General features: G+C 43.3%; 1 protein-coding gene across 2 annotated transcripts in view; it reads left to right on the top strand.

Moving 5' to 3' along the window:
• The first annotated feature begins 7,064 nt into the window (after positions 1 to 7,064).
• Positions 7,065 to 26,274, top strand: part of PTPN12 (protein tyrosine phosphatase non-receptor type 12) — a 68,881-nt gene continuing 49,671 nt past the window's right edge. For both annotated transcript variants that reach the window (XM_061562898.1, XM_061562897.1), the window contains exon 1: positions 7,065 to 8,015. In XM_061562898.1, the coding sequence (XP_061418882.1) occupies positions 7,917 to 8,015 (99 nt within the window). In that variant the 5' untranslated portion in view covers positions 7,065 to 7,916. The remainder of the gene's footprint in view (positions 8,016 to 26,274) is intronic.

The following is a 26,274-nucleotide window of genomic DNA, read 5'->3' as shown; positions in this document are numbered from 1 at the left end:
AACATTTCCAGTAAATCAATTGTCTTTGCCAGGGAAGTAACTTGATATCTTGCATACGGTGATATGTTTCACTGCACACATCAATATATTTATTAATATCTGGTCCTCTTGACTCAAGCTAAAAACGGATGTGACCAACGTGAATGTGACATGAACATGAAACACTGTATCATTCAATGCCTTCACAAAATATTCTATTCGGTACATAGGTACCTACGTAACTTTACCAAAAGAACCAAAGAGTATGGATCCTTGCAGTCACGAAAACTTCAAATCTAGAATTCTGTTGCATATAAAACACAATTTTACTTTTATCATACAAGATTTAGCTTTTGAGCCCAGTGTGTCATATTGGTTTGTCTGTTTTTTCTTGTTCTGGATGCATCTACAGTAATGTAATTGGTTGTTACATAAACCTACATTACGCTATGCAGTTAAGATGAATACATTTTTGCGGCACTTGTAAAACTATACGAATGAAGGAATCGTGAAGTTGAATGTATTTCATATTTGGCTAAAGATGGGTGTGAAGAGACAATTCGATTACAAGCAGAAACAATTCCATAATAGGTGATTAAAATAAAGGAATATTGTTTTTCAGGAAGTTTTGTTTTAAATATGCATGTGCAATTATTGTGGAACTGATAACTTAAGCAACAGTTTTGTCTACCAATCTCTTCTTGGATAAAGACATGAAGAAACAATTCACAACAACTCATTCAACATTCCCAGTGGTGGATGGTAACCAAGAGGTCACGTAATTATCAACCGCATGCTTCAATTGTGCTTTAGATAATCAAGCTTTCATTTAGAATACAGTATATATGTGTGGGTACAGCGCCGTTGCGGCTAATTCTTCTCTTTCATATACGGTGCCCTCACTTGTCATCGGCTGTATCACAAAAGCCATTTTCGTATAAATCAGGAAGGATGTTGGAAGGACATTGACTGAAATAGATGACTTTGACCTTGATTGTAAGTCATGTTCAGTTCAAGATTGCCTTCCCTTCCCTTTGAACATGTGTATTTATATAATATTGTGGTGATGATAATAATAATAGTACATTATTATAATTTACAGTTCTTTGTAAATCCACTACTGTGTGAAGGCCTCTCCACATCGTGTCGGTCATGAAGATTCTTTAACTATATTTCACACCGCTGGTAAGTGTTGGTTAAGTTAGCGGAATGGCGTTGGGGGGGGGGGAGGGGGTCCGATCAGTAACCACTGAGAATCAAACTGAGGTTGCCAGGTTTAGTGCGCTTACCGCTGCACCACCACTCCATCCCTAATATAATATATTTTACAATATTGCATACAGTGCGTCCTTAGCCTATAGGCCTAATAGTTCTGCAGTCCTCTATATATAAATAAGCTCACACTTGACAGTCATGGGAGCTGCAGTATATTTATGGACATTATTTTTCTAGAACCTGCTCTCATTTGCCTATAAAGCATCCTGAGCAATTGCATGACTTATGCTTTTCCGTGGTTTATGTTATTTAACAAACATCCATAATGCTGAACTGAAAATACATAGTGATTTTGCCACAATTCTGCACATTTATTTCTTAAATCGTAATATAATGTACTGTTGTGAAAATGTGTAGGTGCAGCTCTGCAATTTCCGTCTCTTACCACTGCTGGTGAAACGGCATCCACAAGAGGAAGCTCCAGAAAGCCCCTTTAGAGCAGTGATTCTTAATTTTTATTGCTGCCTTGTACCCCTTTGGTTCTCAATAGTTAAAATATTTATATTAATAAATTCGCAAGTTTGATGAAACACAGTATTTGTACTTACGTACCCGTGCTTATAATTTGTATTTCGATTATTTACCTTCTAAAACATTTCTGGCATGTCTCGTACCCCCAGAAAGGGCATCTTGCACCCCATGGGGTTCGTGCACTCCAGGTTCAGTGCCACTGCTCTCGAGGGTATTTTTGGTCTACTCTTCCAAGCACAGTGTGCTCACCATTAAGTCACAGCAGCATCCATAATGTAGTAGTTTATGTTAAATGAAAAAAATATATAACTTCCCTTGACGACAGATCCCATGTATTTGTTTCTTAATGCTTTGACAAGGCTCTATTTGTGAAAAATTGTTGTCCACATTGCTCAAATGTTTGTTGATGGCGACCGAAGGCAAAAAGACCAGAATTCACTTATTTAGGAGGTACTGATGGTGTTTGCATATGCACAGAGGCTGTGCGCTTTCTACACAAATTCGTGTGTTATTAAAACCTCTTTTTTACTTTGCATATGACATCTTTAAAATATGGTGAAATTTGTACACACTTTTGCGTGGTTCACCTAAAGTGTTTACCAAATTGCAGGTTCAGTCCTTTTTTGCTTTATTATTGGCTTCATAAAACGTCCTTATCAATTTATCTTGTTAGGGCTCTGGGCCCTGAAGATTTCCAAGGAATCTTAAGAATTTAAAGAACGTTCACAAGAAAAAGAAGGCATTTCCAGTCTATAGCTGCCCGAGTAGACTTTAAAAAAAACTCAAAGAAAATTAAAGGCATAAGGCTAAAATATATTCCTTTAAGGTTTGGCTGAAATGTAATGGCACTACAAACCCGTTAAATTTAAGGTTGTTCTTCATGGTAGCTCTGAATGTTGGTTTATCAGAAGGCCAGATGAATAGAAGTATCCACATTCTCCCACGTCATACGTAAAACATCAAAATAACATGTAACTTTAATGTTACCTGTATCTTAATACACACATACCATGCATTGCTGCAGCGTTATTTACCGCTGCCATTTACTATGTTGCATTGCCAAGAGGTGAATTTTGCTACAGAAATGCTTCGATATTCTTCATATAATGTAGTAATAGTAGTAACAATAATAATAACAGCCCTTTGTCAATCTACAGCCTGGCGAGTTAGCCATGCTTCACTGCACTGGTCAATCAGTTCGAGTTGGTGAAGGGGGCACCCAGGTCTATTTCAGATGCTCTGATGTTAGCCGTGGCTGAGAACTCTACTACCAGTGATGACGGTTGCTTGTGTTGCTTCCGAAACGTCGTGATTTAATTTATTTGTTTTAAAAAAAAAATTTTACCTACGTGACTTTACCGAAAAAACGAAAGAGTGTGGATCCTTGCAGTCACGAAAACTTCAAATCTAGAATTACCAGTGACTGGTTGTATCGTGCAGTGTGTGAAACAATTTACCACCAAACCACCCCAATGCTTCATATTCAGTGCAGTACTTGTACTCTAATCATATCTTCCCAAACACGAAAGTACCTTTCCGATATAAACTAGCAACAATGAGCTGACGCACAAAAGGTCATAAACATATGGAATTGTAAGCACCACTACTTTTAAAGGAAGATGTAACCCAACAAACATCTCTTATCTTTGATATACACACATACACTTTGTGTCTAGGGCCGGCCAACTGGTTTCAAAACTGTGGAATGCATATGAATACATATATTCGTTTATTAAAATGTAAATTCCAGTACTGTACTATATTCAATGTTTAAGGTGCCCGAGTGAAAATAACATATTAGTAGTATGCCACTAGAGGGCAACATTGTTTTAGTGCTTCACATTCAGTTGATAAACAAAATGTTACAAGTATGAGCTTTAAATATTTTAAAGAAACATTGGCAGTATAAATATTACAAAATTATAATTGCACTTTAAACCTAGCAACTAGAGTTTAATTAACATCAGTGGCGATATTTGAACCAGTTCTGGGCTCCAAAGCTGAATAGGTATTGTGATGAAACATGGTCCAAAAAACCCACAAAAGACTGACTTAGTAAGAGGAGGGCTTCATCCAGAAGTGGACTGATGAAGCCCTGTAAACAGTTTATGTAGTATAATATCATCTGGTCCGTAGCCACGAGATGGCATACAGCAATAGATTCTGAATCCATATTTGCGGAGCTTTCAGTGTTGTCCTCTCGATTTAAAGCTTTCGTGACTGCACGGATTCATCTTCTTGGTTCTTTCGGTAAAGTCACGTGGAAGGGAAATAGTAAAATAATAAAAATAAAACATATTAAAATAAAATTCTCAGTGAGTAAAATAAAATTATCAGTGAGAGAGTAAAATAAAATTTTCAGTGAGAAAATAAAATTCTCAGTGAGAATTAAAATTAAATTCCCAGTGAGAATTTAATTTAATGCTTTATTTTTATTATTTTATTATTTCCCTTCTACGTGACTTTACCGAAAGAACCAAGAAGATGTTGTCCTCTCGTCCCACTTTTTTTCCCGTACTGTAGATGCCTCCCTCAAGTCACACACTGGTGAATGGATTTGGCCAAACATCTCAGTGTAGAACCCTCATGAAAAGAAAGTCTTGAGACTCAGCGAGGCAGTCACTGTGGATTGGTGAAGGTGGGAGCATAGAAGAACTGAAGTACAGCACAATAGGTTGCTGGCTCATTGGGGGCCCAAATCATACATGAATTTGAGGGCCCATACCCTGTACGAATTCATAAACACCTTGTGAGATATTCTTTGATTCCTTCGGTAAAGTCACGTAGATATAAAACAAAAATTGATTAGATTAAATGAGATACAAACAAGATCTGAATGAGATTAATTCACTTTCTTCGTGTGCATTATCTTTTTACGTTTATTGGGATTTACATTTTTACCTATTTGCTATTTACTTATGATTCCGAGGTTACTTGAGCTTTTTCAGGCCCTATTTTCTTATACATATGGCCTCTTTCGTGGATGACAGTGGTGAAAATGTAGCCTTGATGTGGAAGGTGATACTGTAATGGTAATACACTACTGGTTTGTGATGCACACATTCAGAATGTCATCATTTTCAATTTAATTGTACGGGTATGTAGCCAATATAGCGCCCTCTAGTGGCTGAAGTGGTCACGCGATTTCCGTTATATTAAACATCTGCAATGTGATAAGCAATCCATAATGGATATTACTCTAAATTTTGACTTAAAACTTTCGTGACTGCAGGAATTAATATTCTCTGCGAAGTCAACAGGACATTAATCGAATGGTCCTTCCATGAACGTGTACTGTTGTCCATATAAATTAGTAAAATTACTCTACGCGAATAAACTTTCTTAGTTTATTCATCTCGTTTATATCTTGCGGTCCGATCTGCTGCCTTACACGTTTGAGTTATATTCCTGGTTTGCTAGCCACAATGAGGGCTTCATAAGAGTTCGTGAAGTTTTGCTCTTCCTCTGTTGAAGGCGAGCAAACTAGTGGTTCACTATTATCCGGGTTCCATAGTTTGAGGTGCATGGCCAAAATCGCACCGTGACCTTTTTTCGGTCATGTATGTCATTTATCTGTGTATATGTCTGTCTTTGAGTTTACTAAGTTCGTGCTGTACGTTGAACTTATTTCGCAGCGTACGTAGCGAACCGTGCTAATCGGAGGTGGATGGAAAACTAAACACAAACAGCAATTATAAAGAAATTCGTTTTCAATGTATTGAGGGACTATGGTGTCCTGGTTTGGTTTGGGATTTTTAGTTATTTTGCTGCCTTACCCAAGTTTGCATTTAGTGCAGAAAAATGTACTCATGTAATTCCAACTTATTAATTTAATTTTAGTAACTTGCTTACCTTTCCTATAGTTTGCACGCCTTTAATTTATGTAGTTATTATCGCGTTCATAGCTCATCGGATTTCTCCAGAATAGACAAGATTCTGATTCTGAAATGGTCTCAACTCTGTGGGTTGTATGGCCCAGAGATCGGCAACCTAAATAACAAGATCCATGTTGTTTGAATTCCGCAAGAAAAAAAACCCAACTCAATATTTCAAGAGCCGCAATGAATGTGAAAACGAAGACAATGGGTATTTTAATATGGGCAGTCCTTTAAATAGACTCAGCTGCATGTTGCCAACCCCTGGCCATGGCCAGGCAGGGATTTCTCCAGGATAGAATTTGATTCTGAAATTGTCCCACATTGATAATTGGTTTACCCTTCCATCTGGCAACAAAAGTGACACCTTTTTTACAAGGAGTCATGTTTGCATAGACCACAATACCTGCAGGCGTCATCTGGTCCAACCCATGTGAGACTAGGCTCTAAGGAAAGCTGTCTCGGGTGTGGACCAATCAACTTCAAGGACAGTGCATATATTATCAGAGTTGTTTTTTGTTTGCATTATGGCTGCAGATATTGTGGTCTATGCAAACATGACTCCTTGTAAAGGTGTCAGTTTTGTTGCGAGATGGAAGGGTAAAAAAACAATAATCATATTTTTTTACTGGCAAATGAGGTTCCAATGGTGATCCCACATTGTTGGTTTATTGCATGGCCCATCACACCAGCCAAGCCTCCACCCCGTGGCAACATGGCCGCAGTGTAAGGCGTGGCCCTCCCACCCCACAACCTTCAATATCTCGATAAGCGACACCATTCGACCTCCACCCATGAAGTAACCCAAAACATTTCTACGACGACGACCCAATTGAATAAACAACACTTTTGTGTTTTGTGTGTTTGGTTTGGTAAGAGGACATCGGTAGCGGTGACGGGCCGAACAAGACGGCGCGTGTACGCGACTTCCGGTCACTGCGCCCCTCTTGCGCCACGTCACATCCGGTAAACCACGTGACTTGGCCTCTCCGCCAATGAGAGCGGTCCTAAGTCGCGCCGCCATGTTGCTAAGGGCTTAAGCGAAAGCCGCACTCCGCTACTGGTCCCTGCCGCAGTTTTGCGTCTTGGCTTGACCGCCTGCAAAGCGTCAAATTGTCGTCGTTGCTTCGGGGAGGAGTGTAGGGGGTTAGTGGGAGGCCCGCTTGACGTGATGTTATCGACCGCCCTCCTGTGGCCGTTTTAATGGCAAACGTCGCGCAGTCTCCCTACCCAACATGGCGGGGAATCCCCCCCCCACCACCACCGCCCCTCACCCCCACGTCAATGCGGATGGAGAGACGCGGTCACGTGGTGCTGCAATGACCAATAGGGTTGCGTCGCGGCGGGGGAGGAGGAAGAGGGGGCGGAGCCTCACCCCCCCCCCGCTGAGGGCTCTAGCCCCGCCCCCTTCGGACCTGCCCCGTGCGTGTCCCGGCCCCCCCCCCACTTCAATCTCGGCCGCCTCTCGCTTCGTGTCGCCCCCCCCCCCTCGTCGTCACCACCACCACCCGGACACCCATGGCCGGCCGCTCCCCTTAGAAGAAGCCCCAGGGTCCGGGCGCTCCGGGACTGGGAAGGGCGGCGAGGAGCCACCAACACCAACAACTAACCTCCACCACCAACACCACCCTCCACCACCACTACCACCAATACCACCACCACACCCAACACCAACACCAATACTACCCTCCACCACTACCACCAACACGACCACCACACCCAACCCCACCACCAACACCACCCTCCACCACCAACACTACCAATACCACCAACACCACCACCACACCCAACACCACCACCAACACCACCAATACCACCACCACCAACACTACCAACACCAACACCACACCACCACCAACACCACCCCACCACCACACAAACACCAACACCACCACACCCAACACCACCAACACCACCACACCAACACCACCACCAAGCCATGCGTAGCAGCTGAGCAGCACCCGAGGGCTTCGGGCAGGACAATCGCGAAGGAGGTTCGCCTCGCCCGGCGGCGACGGGGTAGGCGGCCGGGCCGGGTCGGGCTCAAGAGACGAGCCGGTGGAGACGCCGGTGGTGGAGCAGGAAGAAGAGAACGAAGCGGGGGAAGTCGTCTTCAGGAGGTGCTGCAATTAGTGTGACGAGCCAAAGCAATTGGGGGTGTGTGGTGGGTTATAGCAAAAGGTGAGAAGAAAGAACGAAGAGGACGATAGGAAGAGTGAACAGAGACGGAATCGTGAACGGTGGTTGCCTTGGTGGTGGTGGTGGTGGTGGATCTTTCGAAGGGTTCGTGAGGAGCAAAAGGGTCACTTTGTGGCCATGGAGCTTGTGGACATCCTGAGGAAGTTGGTGGCCCGAGTGGCTTCACTGCGAGACGTGGACGCGTACGGGGAGGACGGCTTTGCAGAGGAGTTCGCGGTGAGAGGAGATCGTGACTACCCCCCCTCCCCCCCTCTCCGCTCCTTGTCGTCTTCATCTTCTTCTTCTGTATCGTCACCTTTTATTGTAGCAGCAGCAGCTTAAGTTGTTGTCGCTTGAAGTCGCCGGTGTTTGCCAACATTGCGATGTCTTTTCTCGCCGTGCTTTGCGTTGCTGCGCTGCGGGATGCCAAGCCAACAACGTGCCTCTGTCATGAACAATATTCCTGATTTAGTCTTAGCCTTCATTATACAAATCTTCAATAATGTGTCATACATTTCGAATGTTGAGTATGAGTAGAGAAACATAGCTATGGTGTCTTCTCTTTGGCTTTGTTTTGAACTTTGTATGGTTTTCGTTTTGGGTAAATTTGTTCAATTTGTATCCGATTGTGAATGCATTACCGATCATATATGTCATGTTTTACCACGACTAACGGCATAATTTATTATAATCTGTTTTAAACCTACCAGAGGACAACTTGGCGAGATGAACGAGAGTTTAACGCACTCTCTAGAGTTTAGAACGTGCCAATTTTCGGAATGTCGACCTTGTAATGCTGTCGTTCCAAGCAAGGAGATGATTTATAACGCTTGGAATTAAATTTCAATTGAAAGCTTTCGTGACTGCAGGGATTCATCTTGGTTCTTTCGGTAAAGTCACGTAGAAGGGAAATAATAAAATAGAGAGAGAAAGAGGGGACATGTGGTATCAGAGAAACAGGTTAATGGCAGAAATCAACTTGCTTACAAGAGTGAGCTTGGTCAGAACTTGTTTCTAAAAAAGAATGATGCCCAATAGTCGAGAATAATGACGGAGTAGCAGCCAGGGAATGGAATACAGACAAGAGGACGTCCACCGATTTGATGAAATCGGCTGGTGTGTAGGTGCGAGGTGTGAGATAGAAACGGCTTGGGGGAGCTGTTCATCAAGCAGTGGATTGGTTATGACTGCTACTGCTGATGTATATATACTTGTTTAAGCCAGGCCTATCTTGAAAAAAAAGGCTGTTTCTCAATGGGGTTCTCACATGGTTGTAAATAAAATATGAGATAATGGATCATTCTATATACCTTACAACTACACGAATGCCCTCTGAGTCTGCAATTTCCTTAAGCAAGGGAGAAATGCAACATTTGCAAGCTACAAATACAGCACAGACCAACAACGTTGCCCAAAGTCCACGTGAAAATAAATACGATTGTGTTGAGGGATTATATTGCAGAACTGACAATCATAATGTAATATTTTTATACATGTAATCATCTTGAGCGTTATTTGTTGATTTAATTTACATCAGTTGTCTGCCACAGGGCAACTTCTTGAGTAGGTAGCAGTAATAATTTAAGCCGCTGGTTTGGCCAGCTTCCTCGTTAGATTAATGAGATGCTAATTTGCCATCAGACTGCAAGATGTATGGTCTAATTGGCCGTGATTAATTATCGGTGTACCTTTGTGGTACCCGCAGTCTAAGCCTGCCCCTTTTAGTAGAATGCTGAACCACCTTCTAAAGTAAGTATTGATGCACAGAGACATATTGGCAACATATCAGCAGCACATCAGCAGCTGTCAAACTTGTCAGCTCTCAGAATTGTAATAAAAATCATGGGACTTTTGACCAAAACAACTGAACTGTCATCCCATATTTGTGACGAACTGCTAAGCGACACACAAACATTGTATGTCAAACATAAACCTAAAGCACTGACCACTACTAACCCACCTTAATTAATGACAGGTACAAAGCAGTGTTAATGCCTATCACATTCAGTGATAAAACCCACAAACTGATAACCTGTAAACAGTAACTCTTAAACACAATACCGGTACCCTGAACACGTAACCTTTATTATTATTACAAGTTAGTTCAATAACTATTTCATAAATAATGTAGGGCCAAAGCTAAAGCTACTGTGTAGGTTTTGGTAGTTGTGCTGTATACATTTCAGGAAGAATCTTTCAACACGTGGATTAAAACATGGGACATCATGTGGTAACAATTCGAAAACGCATCGGATAATTTACGGTCAAAGGTGGTTTAGGCCACTACTGGATGAGGGCCTTCCCATGTAATGTGGGTCATAGAGAATGTCGTGGCAGCATAGGAGTACATTACAATAATGGATTTTGCTGCACTGCTCTCAGCTGTCCACTCTGCAGTCATAGAGTTTATAGCCTATAAGACCTGTCGTGCATGGTTTGTCTCTCATCCAAGAAAGATCCAGGCTCAGATGTGCTTAACTCCTGAGATCTGACAAAATCGGGCACATTCCAAATGAAAAATATGGCCAAAGTAAATTTCTTATGGCCTGTGTAGAATGCACGGGCAATGATGTTTACATGTTGCACGATGGCTGCTGTTTCAGTGGTGTGCGTGCGGTTTTGGCTGAAAACGGGCTGCTGTCACCGCTGAGGGATGGGCCCAGTGATGCCTCGGGCTCTGCATGTGTACTTGCTGGATTTTGCACATATTTAGGCTAAATACGCCCCACATACTTAGCGGTTACCGTCTGCCCGTAGCTGCTGCCTTTTGCCGTTAAATTCCAAGCTTCGCCTCCAACCGCTATAGTTTGTTGCAAGCTTTCTTGCTCTGCTTCCAATGTTTTTTTTCAACAGTGAATTGCGCATTTCAGTGAATAATGTCACTCAATATTCTGCCGGTCAGCATTTATGGGTTATTTTTTTTTGCAGTGTGTTATTGCCAGTGTTATTCCACGTGGACTAAGAATATCGTGGAAACTTGTCAGTGATATAATTCCCTTTCTGCGTCAGGTTTTTGTGCCTACAACTATACAACTATCACAATTGCTCAGCTTTTGATAAAAAAGCGACCCGTCATCTTTGAGTCTCTATCAATCCACCTAATCTTTAATCCATTAATCTTCGGGCAACCCTCACAATTTAACTTGATACCTTGAAAATCTTAACGATTTTTTTGTCATTCCAAGTACAAAATAATTTCGACAGACTGCTCCAGTTGAAAACCCATGGGTGGAATTTATTTTTATTCACTTTGCGTTTGCAAGGTTTATGCTCTAATAGGTTATTCTTAATATGATGCTGAATGAAATCCATTCCTTGAATAATATTTTTTTGTGCTTGCCAAGCCAGTTCTGTTGCATGCGTTAATGCACAATGCAAAATTAATTGCTGCAACAATTAACCACCAGTTGTTTTACATAACATAAATAGTAAAAAGAACAGGCATGTTAGGATGACCTTGTATAATTGCCTGACCTGCTTCAGGACCTTTTAGGACTTGGAGAATGCAATTTTCCATAATATTTACCCATTAAAATATTTGAATTTTTTGCAAAACCTCAATTAACATGTTTCTTTTTTGTATTTCATATCGATGCTTAATTTTGCTAATTCGTATGTCATTTAGAAAGGTCTCTGTATTCGCTGCTAAATTAGACCGAATCTGTCTCAAATGCGGCTTTGCCCGGTAATTTGTTGGCAGGCGGCGGTATCAAAGGATGTGCTGTCCTTCGCAGAGACGTTAAGATGTCCATTGCAGCAGCTTGCTGGTCCCCGACGTTTATTATATGCCACGGGATCTTCGTCAAAAGTAGACCATTGTGTTCTGGAGTCACGGCCAATTAAAAGATGGCAATGAATAATTTACTGGAACAAAGCAGTACTTCTGTATTAAAATTGCATCTGCAGCATCGTGGAATTAATCTGGGGTTGTAGTAGCTAAAATAAATAACAGGACATTTTCTCCAGCGGTTCGCTAAGGATGCACTTTCGTCGGGGCGGTGCTGAAATTAGTGGCGTGGCCCTGCCACACTGCCAGACATATTGTATTATTTAACGACAAACAGCGCGGCACTGTTTAGCGCCAGGCATATGACTGCTGATCCATTTTCAGCGCTTCGTTGTAAACAAAAAAAATCTTGTTTATGAGGTCACATAAGCACAGCGAAGCATACGTACGTACATACGTTCTTTCTTGTGTGTTTAAAGCACATGTGAAAGTGTCCTCACGGTAATTCAAGCTAACTTCCACAAATGTATACTGTATACAATGAGATCAGCATCAGTTCATTTAAAAAAATGTTTTACTAAAATTTGCAGACATCTATTAACTAACTAGATATTTCTAACTGCAGATTTTTATACTAACTTATTATTGAATTAAAGCTTTCGTGACTGCAGGAATTCATATTATTTGGGTCTTTCGGTCAAGCCATTAACTAGGTATTATGAAACGGATATTAAGTGTTATAACAAGGTATGGTTTTGGGAACCAGGTCTCCCTTGAAATAGAGACGTTTAGACTCAATGGGTTCCCATCTGATCGCTTACATAAATAATCTGAAGATATGTTGATTCACCAAACAATAACAGTTATTACACTCACTATACGTGGATTCAATCATGCATGTGGGAATCAGGAATGATGTACTGTATTCAAGTCCTATGGAAACATTTTGCTAATGTTATATGTTGCCTTAAGAATTGAACAAATTGTATAAACAAAGCAGAAAAAATCTGTACAATACATACGAGATGATTAGAATTTGACAAGATGATCAATTTTCTTGGTTCTTTCGGTAAAGTCACGTAGAAGGGAAGTAATAAAATAATAAAAATAAAACATAATAAAACAATGAATCCCTGCAGTCACGAAAGCTTTAAATCGAAAGATGATCAATTCTTGAAGCAAATCATGACCCATAATCCTGATAATGGCATTGAGTTTCTGGGGCGGGGGAATCAAACCTGCTCCCTACCATCCTTTTCCCTCGGCTTAATTTTGCTAAAGTGGAGAGGTTTCAGATGTAAAATATGGATATGCTCTAAAAAAAAGCACAGCCTTTGCTGTAAGAGCCGTGTCTTTTAACGAGCAGCCGCTAAAATGCTTATTTTTTTCTGGAAATTTATAACGGATGGTTGTGTTCATTTTTGTGAAATTGTGTTTTTTTTGGTCACAAGTTTTTCAACAGTGATTGTGCACAGAAGCACGGGATTACACGCAATTGTAATCGGCGCAACAAGATACGTACACTGTCCTGGCAATAACATCCACAGTGTATTTATTTTTCTCCAATGGTGCTCCGTTTTTCTGCTTTAGCACGGGATCGAAAAACAAGTCGGCCTGCATGACAAAACGACTTATCTTGAACTAATCAGTGTACTTACACATTCACTCCTTTATTTATCGTTGTAGTCGCGTCGTCATACGCTCCGTATAGATGTGAGGCCTTCAAAAGGAGAGGCTGTAATGTGGTTTAAGTGTCCCCTTGAATTTCGGCCTTCAAGACTAATGCCGTTAAATGAAATAAAAGCCATGTGCCAGAGGCCCTCTTAACCCATTTGCTTGAAAGCATCAAACAAATCCACATTATTGAAAACCAATTTAACACTGAGGTTTTTTTTTACATTTCCATTATGCAGGCTGCACTTGGTGTAGAAGGTGCACGCAGAGCCAGACATCTGTGAAATTGAGTGCCCACGTCTCTGAAATTTCGGATCCCGACTGATATCTTCATTCGCATTGGGACCAAACTTGCTGAGCGTGCCCTGGGCCACACTGAACATCAGCAAAAACTCTATCTTTGGCCTTTCAGAATTTAAGGGCACAAAACCCTTTGGGCAAATACACAGTGTACATTCATTTTAATGGTCCACTGTCACCATGGTTCATTCGCGCTTGTCTGGACTTGCCTATATTTCCTCTTTTTTATCAAGACGGGGCAGTCCTGCAATATTGTAAAGGCATGGGTCATTTTGGTATTTTACCACATTTCTTAAGTTTGTACTGATAGAGCAATGGGTCAATAGGGTGTTCTTCACCTAACCTGCTTGATGAAAGTGAACGTCTTGAAACTTTACCTCGGACCAAATCGCCCTGAATATGCCCAATCTTATCAGATCTCGGAATCTAAATAGGGCTGTGGCTGGTGAATGCTTGGATTAGTGACCAACTTTGCATACCAGGTAATATAGACGTGGGGCTGGAAGTTGGCCAGGAGATGACAGTACACCAATGGGCTTAGTCCACGATTGCTTTAGTTGATTGGATACATCTATGGATTGGGTCTGTCTTTTCGATGCTTTGAGTATCGTTCTCTCTTACTGCATGGTGTTGTTTTGTTCCAGATTCTCATAAATAGAATTGCACAAACTTCCCGATAAAATGTATTGATACCAAGTGAGGCTTTCCTGGTTAAAGGACATCATTATGACCTTGGTGAAATAACGTTAAAATATCTGCTTGCAATATTTTTCTATTTTAATACGATGTTTTTATATGTTACAAAAATTTGAATTTCTCACTATGATTGGAATGAAACAGTTACAGACACACAAGCCTCTTCTGCAAGATCATAAATTATCCAATGTTTGTAGGATTAAACTTTCTACATTTTTAACTCCCGTGTGAAGACCTGTTGGTGTAGTGAATACAATGATAGAGAAGTACACAGGGTACATTTACATTAGAGTCAGATGTGTTTGACATTTAAACTTTTAAAAAAACCTTCCTGTTTACGGTTGGTTTGGAGATGTTTTTGCTCACCCAATGATACATATTCAACTGACAGCTTACTTTTGCTCCTGCATGGAAACATTAACCTAATGGCCACGAAGAAAATGGACCGCATGTGTACATTTACATCCCTCTTTTGTAATTCTACTGCTGAATGAGGGCCTGCCCATGTCACGTTGGGTGATGGTGGTAATTTGGCAATATTTCTCGATACTGCTCCGTGTGGGGGGGGGGGGGGGGTGTGGAGGAATGAATTCTACTTGACGTTGGAGCACAGAAGTTCAGTGCAGCAAAGGATTTTCCAGTACTGCCCTCTGCTGCGCACCTGTCTTGAGCACTTCATCCAACTTCACTCCTATATAGCTTCCGAGATCCGACAGGATCTGACAGGATCTCGGAAGCATTCCGGATGATGTGGTCACGTAGGCTGCCATTTTATGGAAGATAAATGCAGCCTTTTAAATTGCTCGCTCACAGTAGCAGCCAGTGGGCACTGCTGGTTGCCAGTGGACGCCACCTGAAGTCATCTCGCCAGCCATAGGTGGTCAGCAGACCGCAGACGAGACACCATCGTCATGCCCTGCTGGGTTGGGGGAAACTGCAAATGCAGCCTTTGTTTGACGCAGCGCTTTGAACTCGCTAATAAAACGCCACCAAGCCACGTTTGTAAAATGAACTTGGAAATGTAGATCTTTGGGAGCCCTCTCCTATTTTTGAGCGGTGGATTGTGAAGGAGGTCATTCGTGGTGTGTAGTTTTGTACTGTGCAGCTTTGTGAGCTCCGTGCGGTGTTGATATGCTGTGTGGAACAGCGGAGACTCAGAAAGTCGTTATAATTTTTTTTACGTCTTGCATACCACCCATGCTTCCTGTTTGGCATTTGTGGTTGCAGTTGCAGTGTCCAGCTCAAAAGGAACGCAGAATGGGCTCTCAGTTGTGACATGGCGAGTTTAAATTCTCGCCTGGGTCAACTCGGCCCATCATCTTTTTAGGGTCAGTAAAATTATTACCACCCAGTTGAGCTGTGCTGTTTCGTTGGAAAGTGTAGCAAGTTGGTTTCAGACCAGTCACCAAAACTTCACAAACCCTTCCCCATATTAAGGTGTTGTCGGCCAATTATTGAGTGTTTACATTTGGGAGGAAACCAGAGCACATATTTTGTATGTAATGGTTTCACTTGACTCCTCCAGCCACTAGTGTCAGCTACATTCACTAAAGTGTTTAACAAAGAAAATGTTATTTTGTCATATCATGACCCTGAATTGTGATGAGTGGAGGTTATATTTTTACTGAAGACCGCCAGCAAAGATGAGTCTTACTCATCATTATTAGCACCACCACCACCTGCTATTGAGAAGGGAATAATGTTCATAAAATGTTTCTGTGCAACTGTGAGACAGCAGCGAGTACGGGAAGCCCAGCACTCACAAAATAAAAACATGTTTCTACTTTGATGTTTCGCAAGCGTTGCGTGAACACCGTATAAGAAACGGAAATATTCAAACTAATTTTCCTCTTGCACTATTTGCTGATAAGTCCATGCCCATTCAACCGAGTGGACATGCACAGTTATTTATTTGAATGGCTTCTGTTTTTCATTGTAAAAACGAATCTGTCACAAATCAAATAACTTATGCCCAGTCAGTAACTTTATCAATTTTTGCTGTTGTATGCGAAGCTTTGGTTCGTGTTTTCTGTAGAGGTTTTCGCAACCGTTGATGGAAATGTATAACGAAATCCACATTTCGGTTGGCACCATATTGACTTTCCCTACAACACAGAACCTTAGTCAGCAAAAATTATACGAGCGGCAATTATTTTTTTGGCCGCCCTAGTCATTTTCAGTGGTTTATTCATCGTGTCGGCAGCTGAGGGGTGGGTGAGTACTGTAGTTTCTTTTTACCCTGCACACAGTTTACTCTTTGTTGGCTACACAACACAATCCTCTGAAGCAAGTCCCCGCGTACGAACCTCAACAGCCCGGTGCTGAAGAAACCTGATGGACATGGCGCATTTCTCTTTCTTTCTTTTAGAAAACATGTTATTATTGACTCGTCGGTAAAAATTCACGGCGCAGACTTTCTTTCACGCCGGGCAATAAACACTGTGGCACATGGCCTCACGCACCGGTCTTGTTTTGTGTCGTGGCTGCATTTGCGGTAAATTTGGTTACTGCTTGCCCTGCCATATTGTCAGGTTCCACCCTCGAATGAAGAGCTGCGGCTACAGACTTATCAAAATAGTCGATTCGTCTGTCAATTATCCATTGCAATGATCGGACAAAATTTATCCGTGTATATATACGATTTGCACAGCGTTTGAATAAATACTTTAAAAGCACAGCCCTCCGTGGGTGGGGAATTGATGATTTTATCACTTCTACACGGGTGCATAGGAGTAGAGTACAACACTGATTTTTTTTCTGCGCTGCCCAAAATGTAGCCCTGCAGTCTAAAACACCTGTTAAGCATGGTGAGTGCCGATATAACTTCTATCCTGGCTTAATCATGCTTGGCTTCTGGAATCTGACAATATCGGACACATTCCGGTCGATTAGGCTGTGAATAGTACACACACTCTTTATAAAAATTTTGTCACGGGTAGCAGCATAATATTATCCAATTGACTTTGCACACCTGGGTTCTAATGCTGCTTCGTTAAACCGGCATGCCTCTAAGAATCTTGATCTCCATCTCGCCAAGAATGCTAGGGAACAGATAGTAATCTGTTCCTTGTACTGGCATTAGTCGCGGTGTTCAACTGCTGTTGCTATCCGACCATACCAAGCGGTGTACAGTTCTCGCTGTTGTCGCTGCATCAGCAGTTTCACAGGGGGCAAACCTATATCTTAGTTTGTGTGTTTATTGTTTTTACTCCTCACGTTAACGTGTATGTGCGTGCCCACGTGTAAACTGTGCATGGGGTTAATGCGTTTGTTTACTTGAGCACGTGTCATCGTGGGGGAGTACGGTGCAAGGCGTGGTTGTGGCTGCGACATTAAGATGTGAAATGTGAAGAGGAATCGGAGTAGGTGGGTTGGCACTTTATAAATGCCTACGAGCAGGCTCGGGTGGGGGGGGGGGGGTCCTGCAATACACTCGCCGCTTGTGTGTTCGTTCTGTTTTGACTATTAACTGATCTGATTGTGAAGGTGTTTTGTCATTTTGTGCTGGCAGCAGATCGATCGCTGTCTTTGTTTTCATTGAATGTCATTCACACAGACTTAGGAATGCTTTATATTGATGTCGGTGGTTTTCTCCTACTAATGCCACTTTTGCAAGTACAGGACAATGTTGTATAGAACAAGTAGGGAATACAGGGCATGTACATTTAGTTGGCAATTGTTGAGCATGTACAAATTTGCAGCGATTCCATTTATTGTCTATCAGTAGGTCAATTGCACTGCGTTTAGGGTAACCTATGAGCAAATTGCCCTCAATGCGCCTGATCTCATCGGATTTTGGAAACGCAAGCTGGGTTGAGCCTGGCTAATAATTGGATGAGTGACCACCGGGTCTTGCCAGGTGCTATAGGCATGGGGGCTGTGAAGTGGCCAGGAGATGGTCGTGTCAAATGTCACCCCCTCGTTCATGCACACAGTGCATCGTCTCTGGTTACTCCGGTTTCCTGAGAAATAATTGGCATCATTATAAACATGAAGAGATTTTCTTGCGCAAAAAAAAAATTGGGCCCAACAGTGCGTCCACGTTAGCGGTGCCATTGAAATGTAGACGTGACAGTTAACCAGCCCTTAAAAAGAAACGCAGTGGCCTGAATTATTTACAGAGGGGGTGGTCTCGCCATCAGAACTTGATTGTCTTAACGAGTATTGATGTCACGCGCGATTTAGGCAGAGGGTAAACAGGAAAACGCATGGATATATCAATCAGCTTACATTAGTTGGATCAATAGCATCCGTCCGATTACCCAAACTTAGAGGAACAGATCCCATCGGAAAAGCTATTTTCTGCGAGAATCATGGCTAAGTGGAACATCTCCTCCCAAGCATTGAGACCTCCTAATAATAGTGTCTATCAATGAAAGCCCTCACTTACTCTCTCTCAAGACTCTTTTTTTTAGGAGATTCTTGCATTGAAATGTTTTACCCAGGAATACCTCACCGAGTCACATTTAACAGCTCAGATGTTATTTTCAAACAATATGTCCTAGTAGTAATAATAATGACCACTATTTAATCCAGGGAAGCATTATCTCGTCTGCAGATCTTTTTTTTCAGGAGGGTCTTGCTACATTGGGATGTTTGTCCATTTCTGATCATGCGTGTTTGGATGCAGAAAGAAACTGGAGTACCCAGGGAAAACCCACACATATGAGAAAGTAACTCAAAGCTTTCTACAGATGAATTTCAAGATTACATTTTTACACTGCCATCTGCCGATCACCTGATAATTAAATGTTTAAATAAATTTCCAAACTGCGTTTCGTTTGCAAGAAATAGCAAGAAATAGCGTTTACGTTCATGTACCCCAAAGGGCATTCTGGACGAATTGTTTTCCAGGAGAATTTGTATTAAGCAGGCAAATCCTGTGACTAGTTTCAATGTTTTGAGTTTCATCAGCAGATGGTGGGAGTGTGTGTAAGGCTTCTCGACTGTGTTCAAATTTCAAGTTAATTTTGTTTAACCAGGGGAAGAATTAAGAGACCAAGCATATCCCTTTTGAATGAGTGATCTGGGGCATGAGTCTGCTATGTCTAGTTCCAATAGAGTAATGTGCTGGTAATTTTCAAATGTGGCCTACTCTTGGGAATGTCAGGGGATCTTCAATGCGCGCTGTCAAGCACACTGTGGGAAGTGTTACACCGGCAGCATTAACCAAGGTGGCCACTGGATTCAAACAGCGAACCTCTGCAGCAAGCGGTGAATACGCTACCATAGGGCCATGTCACAGACCAACAATGCATCGATTGAACAACTAATGTACATTTTTTACTCCCTATACATGCATCTAATTGCATGGAAAGGAAAATTATGTTATATGAGTTCACGTGACCCCTCCAGCCACAGAGCCCACTATATTTCCTTGTGGGAGGAAACCAGAGAACATCCACACCTATGAGGAAGTAACTACATTAGTAATGAAGCGAATGTGAAATAAAATTGAAACATTGTAACAAGTCGTCGAATCGTCTTTGGGGAGGTGGGTGTGAATCTTTATACCTTGTCAATAAAGTTAGTTGGTTTTTCAAACCGAGATACCAGGAAGTGTTTACATGCCAAACTGGTTATCGAGTGAAATAGAGCAGTGCGATGGGTCTCACAAAGGGTTCCCATTATAGTTTTTCACTTGTGCAAGACGAAAGATGGCATTCCATATTATCGTCACCCTCGCCGCCCTCTGCTCGTTCCGAGGAGATTTTGATGTCATTCCTACTCTCGATGTTCCGCTGCTGTGCATTTACTTTCTGCTCATTCCCAGCATCAAGAGCGATTGCAAGCGAGGGATTGGTGGGAGAATGCCATTTCTACGAAAAATTACACATCCCCTAAATTGGTTAGCACCAATAACCTTTTTACCCAATTAAAATTATATATGCATCGCGAGTCGGTAAACGAGGCCACCTACGTTGATATAAATGCAGAAACCCACGCCCTTGTAAACGAAACACTGCGTTGCATTCATCTGAGTTTTCATTATGAAATCGCTGAGAGCGGGCCGCGCTGTTATTTCTGCGGTAGGGCTTCGCTGAATTAACCGCTTTTAGAAAGGGGGCCGATCGGCGCGGGTTCAGAGCAGCCTTTGATGAAATCAAAGGCTGCCGTGAAAGCCTCGCTGAAAGTGTACCGGGGAAGCGGCCAGCTTATCCTGTGGTCCCCCACTCGCAACACACAAATGACAAAAAAAGGAAGGCGGCCATTGAATGCACAGTAGAGGCCAGATGGCTGTGTGCTCTAAGGTAAAGGGCCGACTCCCAGTGCACTTTGGGGGAATTATCCTTGCTTGTTTCACGGATGTTTAATTGTCTCACGGCTATTCCACTCGTCTTTTCCGAACGCTGGACCTTAGAAATGTGCAATGTGGGAGTGTGCATGGACCGCCACTGTGAAGATTCGCCCAAAAGAAACGCAAATCCAAACCCATGCACACAAACGCAAAGACGGTTGTGGCAAGTGCTATTCGTAAGTATTTATTATGGCTACCACGGTGCACAGGGAGGAGGTGCGTTCAGCATTTGTAATACTCAGTGATGATGTTTACACACCCTGCCAGGTACACAATTAAGGGCTGGGTCGGCCTAGGGATGAGATGTGACAAAAGCCTTTTTGAGTTGCTGAGCCATTTAAGCATCGTATAAATGCAATTCCTTGTCCTCATCCCCTGGGAGTCACGAGTCCGATTCCGGTATCACTTGCCAAAGTTAATCCTGGTGGGGAATCGAACTCGGGTCACCGGGTTCAGAACGCAGTGCTGTAACTTCAACACCACCGCTCACACACACACACATTTCCATTGACGCACAAAACACGCGGGATAAGGGTATGCATTCCTTAAGTGCAACGGTCATCATCACAAGACACAGAGCTCGTAGGGAAACATATGTCGGGGTTCGTTTCATGCGTAGCCCAGAAACTAGCTGGGGTGGTGGCTCTGAACGGATCTTAGAACGTGGATTGACAGTCGGTGCAATGGCCCTAAATGCCCTTATTATGTTCAGAGGCTTTTCAGGGCTATTCTTAATCTATATAAGCGAGGAATGGCGGAGGCCATATGGCGTCTAATACTTGGCAGCATCTGCACGTCACGTAAGCGTCGTGCAGTGGTAGCACTATCCCTCTGAGCAGGAACGACCTTGGGCACCTTTCTGTGTTGAGGTTCGTATGTTCATCTGGGTTCTCTGCATTTGTCCCAAAGCTAAAAAAGCATAAAATCAAATTGGTCTTGCCCAAACTTTTCATTTTGAGGACCATTTTGATTGTGGACGAGGTTGGGTGTGCATTCTTTTTTTTTATCAGAGCCGAAATGAAGAAAATAAAAAGTGTGTGCAGAAATGGATATTACCAGGGGAGTTCTGTAGCCATAGAGTCTGTGTTGGTGTCTTTGGAACAGATGGCGAGGTTTCTCATCGCTTCGGTGTTTAACTCCCAGGAGCTGGTGACAGTTTATTCTAGCAAAAGGAATAGCTGTGGACGGAGGACAGAAACCCACAAATAAATCCGTTATTTAGACAAACACTACGCTCGCTCAGCCGCCGGTGTGTTTCGAAGGTCAATCCAGGTCTCCATTGTCACTTTGTTGATGATGGAAATATTATCATAATAACTTGAATTTATTTCCGTGTACTTCCTGTTGCCAATCCACCGCTGGATGAGGGCCTTCCCACGCCTTGCTTGTTGTGGGGGGTTATTGTTGCTATACTTCACCACGCTGCTCAGTTCGGGTTGGTGAAGGCAAGGAGCAGAGATGGGTGGGAGCGCACGGTGCACCAGATGGATTTTGCTGCACTTGCCCCTGCGCTGCCCGCCAACTAACCCAACAGCAGCCTATTTTCACCTGCATTATACTGGTAGGAACCACCTGGTTCCACCAGCCCACAGGGGATTATTGTGTCCGTCCGTCGTGCAATGGGAGGGGTGGGGCTGGGTGGGGATGGGAGGGTGAGGTGGGGATGGGAGGGTGAGGTGGGGATGGGAGGGTGAGGTGGGGATGGGAGGGTGAGGTGGGGATGGGAGGGTGAGGAGGGGCTGGGTGGTGAGGGTGGGGAGGGGCTGGGTGGGGGGTGGGAGGGGTGGGGCTGGGTGGGGAGGGGCTGGTCACCCTGTGGTGCCCTTAACGTTTAACCTACTCACGCCGGCTTGTGCCCGCCCTCACAGTCGGGCATATTTGCGGAATACACCACGCCGCCGTTGACCCTGGCCATTGACCGAGCAACCCAACGTTCCTACCAGCTCCCTCCGCAGGAATGTGTTTCAAGGGTCGTTGCCAATCCAAGTTATATCGGGTGCTCTCTGGGATTTGATCGTAGATTTGCTCACATGAATGTCGTCACGAAATGTTCAAAGCGCCTAAATACGAGTGCCTCTCAAGATGCTGCTCATGGCGATCATACGAACATAGACAGGACACGCAAATGGTCAATTGACGTTCACATTGAGTCACGTTGGTGACTTAGTGATTGATACTCGCACGCGGCGAAAGAATTCCCCGTCATTTCCAGTGACAGTGTTAACATTGCTGTAAAATCTTTGGGAGTTTACCTATTTTTTTTCTTTCCCCGAGGCAGCTGCCACTTCGAAAGCGAAGCATTCAAAACATTTAGCTCTTACCAACATTCTAGGATGGAAAATGTTCGCTGCTTTAAATAATATGACCATTCATATGCGTCATCTGAGCCAGGCCAGATGTTCCCATTTTTTTTCTCACTGGGCCAAAGAAATGTAGCGGTCGACTCGCTGACGAGCGGATTTTGGGAGGTTCGCTGGTCGTACAGTAAATTGTTCGTGTCTTGGTAAAACGTTACAAGCCGGGGAATTATTTTAGCGGGGGATTTATTTTCTCTCTCTCTCTGTTCGACTCGCAATGGCTTCCTCCCTTGGCCTTTAAAACTTCCAGCACAGCTGGTGCGTGCTGGCGGGCGGGCGGGAGTTTGCCGGTCTCTGCGGAGGAAATGTACAGTGCTGCTACGGGTCACGGAACTCTCCTCTCCAGGCTCAAAGCAGCGATGTCTCGCTCCAATGTGCGTCCGGCACACGCGTCCAGAGACCGAGAGAGGCACAGGTCACGGGACTCTCCTCTCCAGGCTCAACGCAGCGATCACTCGCTCCGGTGTGCAGATGGCACACGCGCCCAGAGACCGAGAGAGGCACACCGGCTCGCAGAACCACCGTTTGCTATGTGCGCACAGATGGAACTTATAATTTGATGGCCAGGTCAATGCACCTTTGGGGTACGGGCGGGGAGAAGGAGGAGGAGGGCGGTCAGTGGCACATTTGTGCAGCGCACGGGCGGTTTGAACCCGGCGACTCAAATTAGATTAGCTATCACGGCTAACACCATCACTGACGTGGTTGTGGGGGGAAGTCTTAATCCAGCAGTGGATTATTGACAGGGGGGGCTGTAAGTCACCCATTATAATTGAGGGAAATTTCCACCGTTGAATTATATCCACATTTTATCTGAGCATAAGACATGCCCAGAGAAAAAGTGGTCTTTGGAAGTGCCGAATATTTAGAACTTATTTCGCACCGTATGTAGCCAATCGTGCTCATCGCAGGTACGGGGCAGGTGCGGGATGGACAAGAAACGTAACGCAACAACAAGCAGTTCTGCACTAATCCGTGGAATAGAGGAGTCAACCGGACAGCGATTGCCGATTCCCCGCAATGTTCGCAATTAGCCAGCCGCACGGATAATAACTGTGGAATTTCCCCTCGGTAAATGCGCATAACAGGATCCGCTAATATCGTCCAATACATCATCATGGTTAATATGAGTTTCACTGTACTGTGAATGAAAAAAAAATCAAACAAACATTCGTTCTTTGATGTACCCACTATAACATTATTATAAACGCTGTTGAATACGTCTTAACGTTTTCGTAATGTTTCTTTGAAGGTATTTATTTTTAAAAGCAAGCTGACCGACTTGTAATGAGAATTTGTTTTATAGTTTAGGGCTCCGCTATTTATCTCTCCGCTGTGAAAATAATTCTAACGTTTTTCTTTGTTTTACTTTGAAAAGCACAGTCTGTTGCGCTTTTAACGTGAAACATTTCCGTCGGCTATTTTTGACGGGACTAATTAGTGAAAATGTTAAAATTGAGCATCAAAGTTGAGTAATTATACTTGTCGACTGCTTCAATTATAAATTACGTCCTCCTGTTCCGTAACTTTACATGAGGGATTTTGTAAATATATTGCGTGTATTTTTTTAAGCTTGCCTTGTTTCTCTATTTTTTCCTCCCCACCCCTCCCCGCGCTCGAGTAGATTAGACGACGTGCGGTTTCCTCTTCGGTGTTTTCACGTAAAGAGTACTTCGATGTCGCGAGATGAACTTTGCGATTGGGGAATGCGATCTTAAAAACGCCATGTAATAATCGCGTGCGTTTCAATAGTATTTGCAAAAAGGCTTCGGGGCCGGGTCCGCTCTTCAGTTTTCTGTACCTCGACGAAAAAAAATCAACGACGTGGAATGTCGTGGTGAGATTAGCGTGGTGAGCGGTTCGGTGAGAAGTCTTCCAAGTGTGTCATTCGGATTACTCTCAAACGTGACTCACTCCGCAGACAGCCTTGCCCTCGCCAAAAAAAAAGTATCGCCACCACAAGGGTTAAATATTGAGCAGTGACTACAATCGGGCACTGTAAATGTCAAAGTGTCGTGAGTTCCTTCTAACGGCCACAGCCTTTCCGTTTCATTTCCATATATCCGCATTACGACATTTCAATTTTTCAACGGGTTCATTTAATTTCCAGCTCCATCCCCGGCAGTGAACTCGGGTCACGGTGGGTCAGTGTCTATGCGAAGTGGCGACCAAGTGAGAGAGAGGGTTTTTTTGCCTGCTCGAAGCCAGCCAAGCCCCCGCTTCGCGTTGTCAGCCGTGACTCAGTGGGGCACGCAGGCCGGATAGCGGTCAGGAGGGCGCGGACGAATCTCTGTGTGACGGTGTGACGCTCATGGCGATGGTGGTTGTATGACAACTCATTCTGATGCCTGCCTCTCCGCAGACACAGACGATGCTTTGGCGATGAATGCAGCGTACGACCGTGATTAATAATTCTGGCACTTCCGTTACAATAAACTGTTGCAACTACCCCCATCTCCATCCCCAACCGGCTTGGCTGGGTTAATGGTTGTTTATAGACGTATTTACTTTCCTCCCCGCTCGTGCTGTTTCTCAGAGTAGTGCAGATTTTAAGAGCGGAAGTGTGTCATTCTTTTAGTTTATACAGTAGAGGTGTAATGATGCAATGGGGTGTCAGCGATTCATGTAGAGTATTAGGCTCGTAATTAATACAGCAAATCACGTATGGAAGATTTTTATTTTTTTAGAATCCTATATGTTGCTTGGCATGGTTGGTTTAGCACGGTTGATTAGCAGGGCTGCCTTCGTGCGGTGCATCATAAGTTGGATATACAGGGGTATAGGCTGCTGCGGGGCTACTGTTAGAGCAGCAGAGGGCAGCGCAGCAAAATAATATGTTGAACTGTACTTTTCTCTTTCGTCATGGGACCTCCTTTGCCAGTACCAAAATATGATAATAGGGTTTTCCCCTGGGAAGAAAAAAGGGTAAAACCTTTGATCATATTTTGGTAAATGCTCACCCCGAGCTCTCATTACTCTTAGTGCTGTGTACGCCTTTTGGCGTCCTCTGGTCTAACACCGTTTAAGACGAGGCTCAAAAGAAAGCTGTTTCTGGTGTGGACCAATCAGTTTCAAGGACAATGCATATATTATCAGAGTGTTTTTTTTGCATTCTGACCACAAGTATCGTGGTTAATGCAGACATGATTCCTTGTAAAAGGTTTCATTTTGGTGTTATAACATCTTAACGCCTGTTTTGTTGGCAGAAAAAGGGGAAAACCCTATTATCTGTACTTTTCTCCGTTCTCTTTCTCCCTGCTTGGCCAAGTGACTCAATTCAATAGGTTCACCGTTACGTACATGTTATGTATATCGTTTATTGTTAAATTAGAATCACAGTTCCTATGATTACTGTTGTTACATTGTTTTTGTATCTTTATTTTGGTGATTTCGAAAACATGGTTAAGCCATGTTTCTTGCGGAAGTGCGGAGTTGGCCTGATAA

This window comes from Lethenteron reissneri, chromosome 30 (assembly GCF_015708825.2).
Source record: "Lethenteron reissneri isolate LAM-NWPU_2019-01 chromosome 30, ASM1570882v1, whole genome shotgun sequence".
NCBI classification, from domain to species: Eukaryota; Metazoa; Chordata; class Hyperoartia; order Petromyzontiformes; family Petromyzontidae; genus Lethenteron; species Lethenteron reissneri.
Note: the sequence above shows the minus strand (reverse complement) of the source record. Positions and strands in the feature narration are given on the sequence as shown.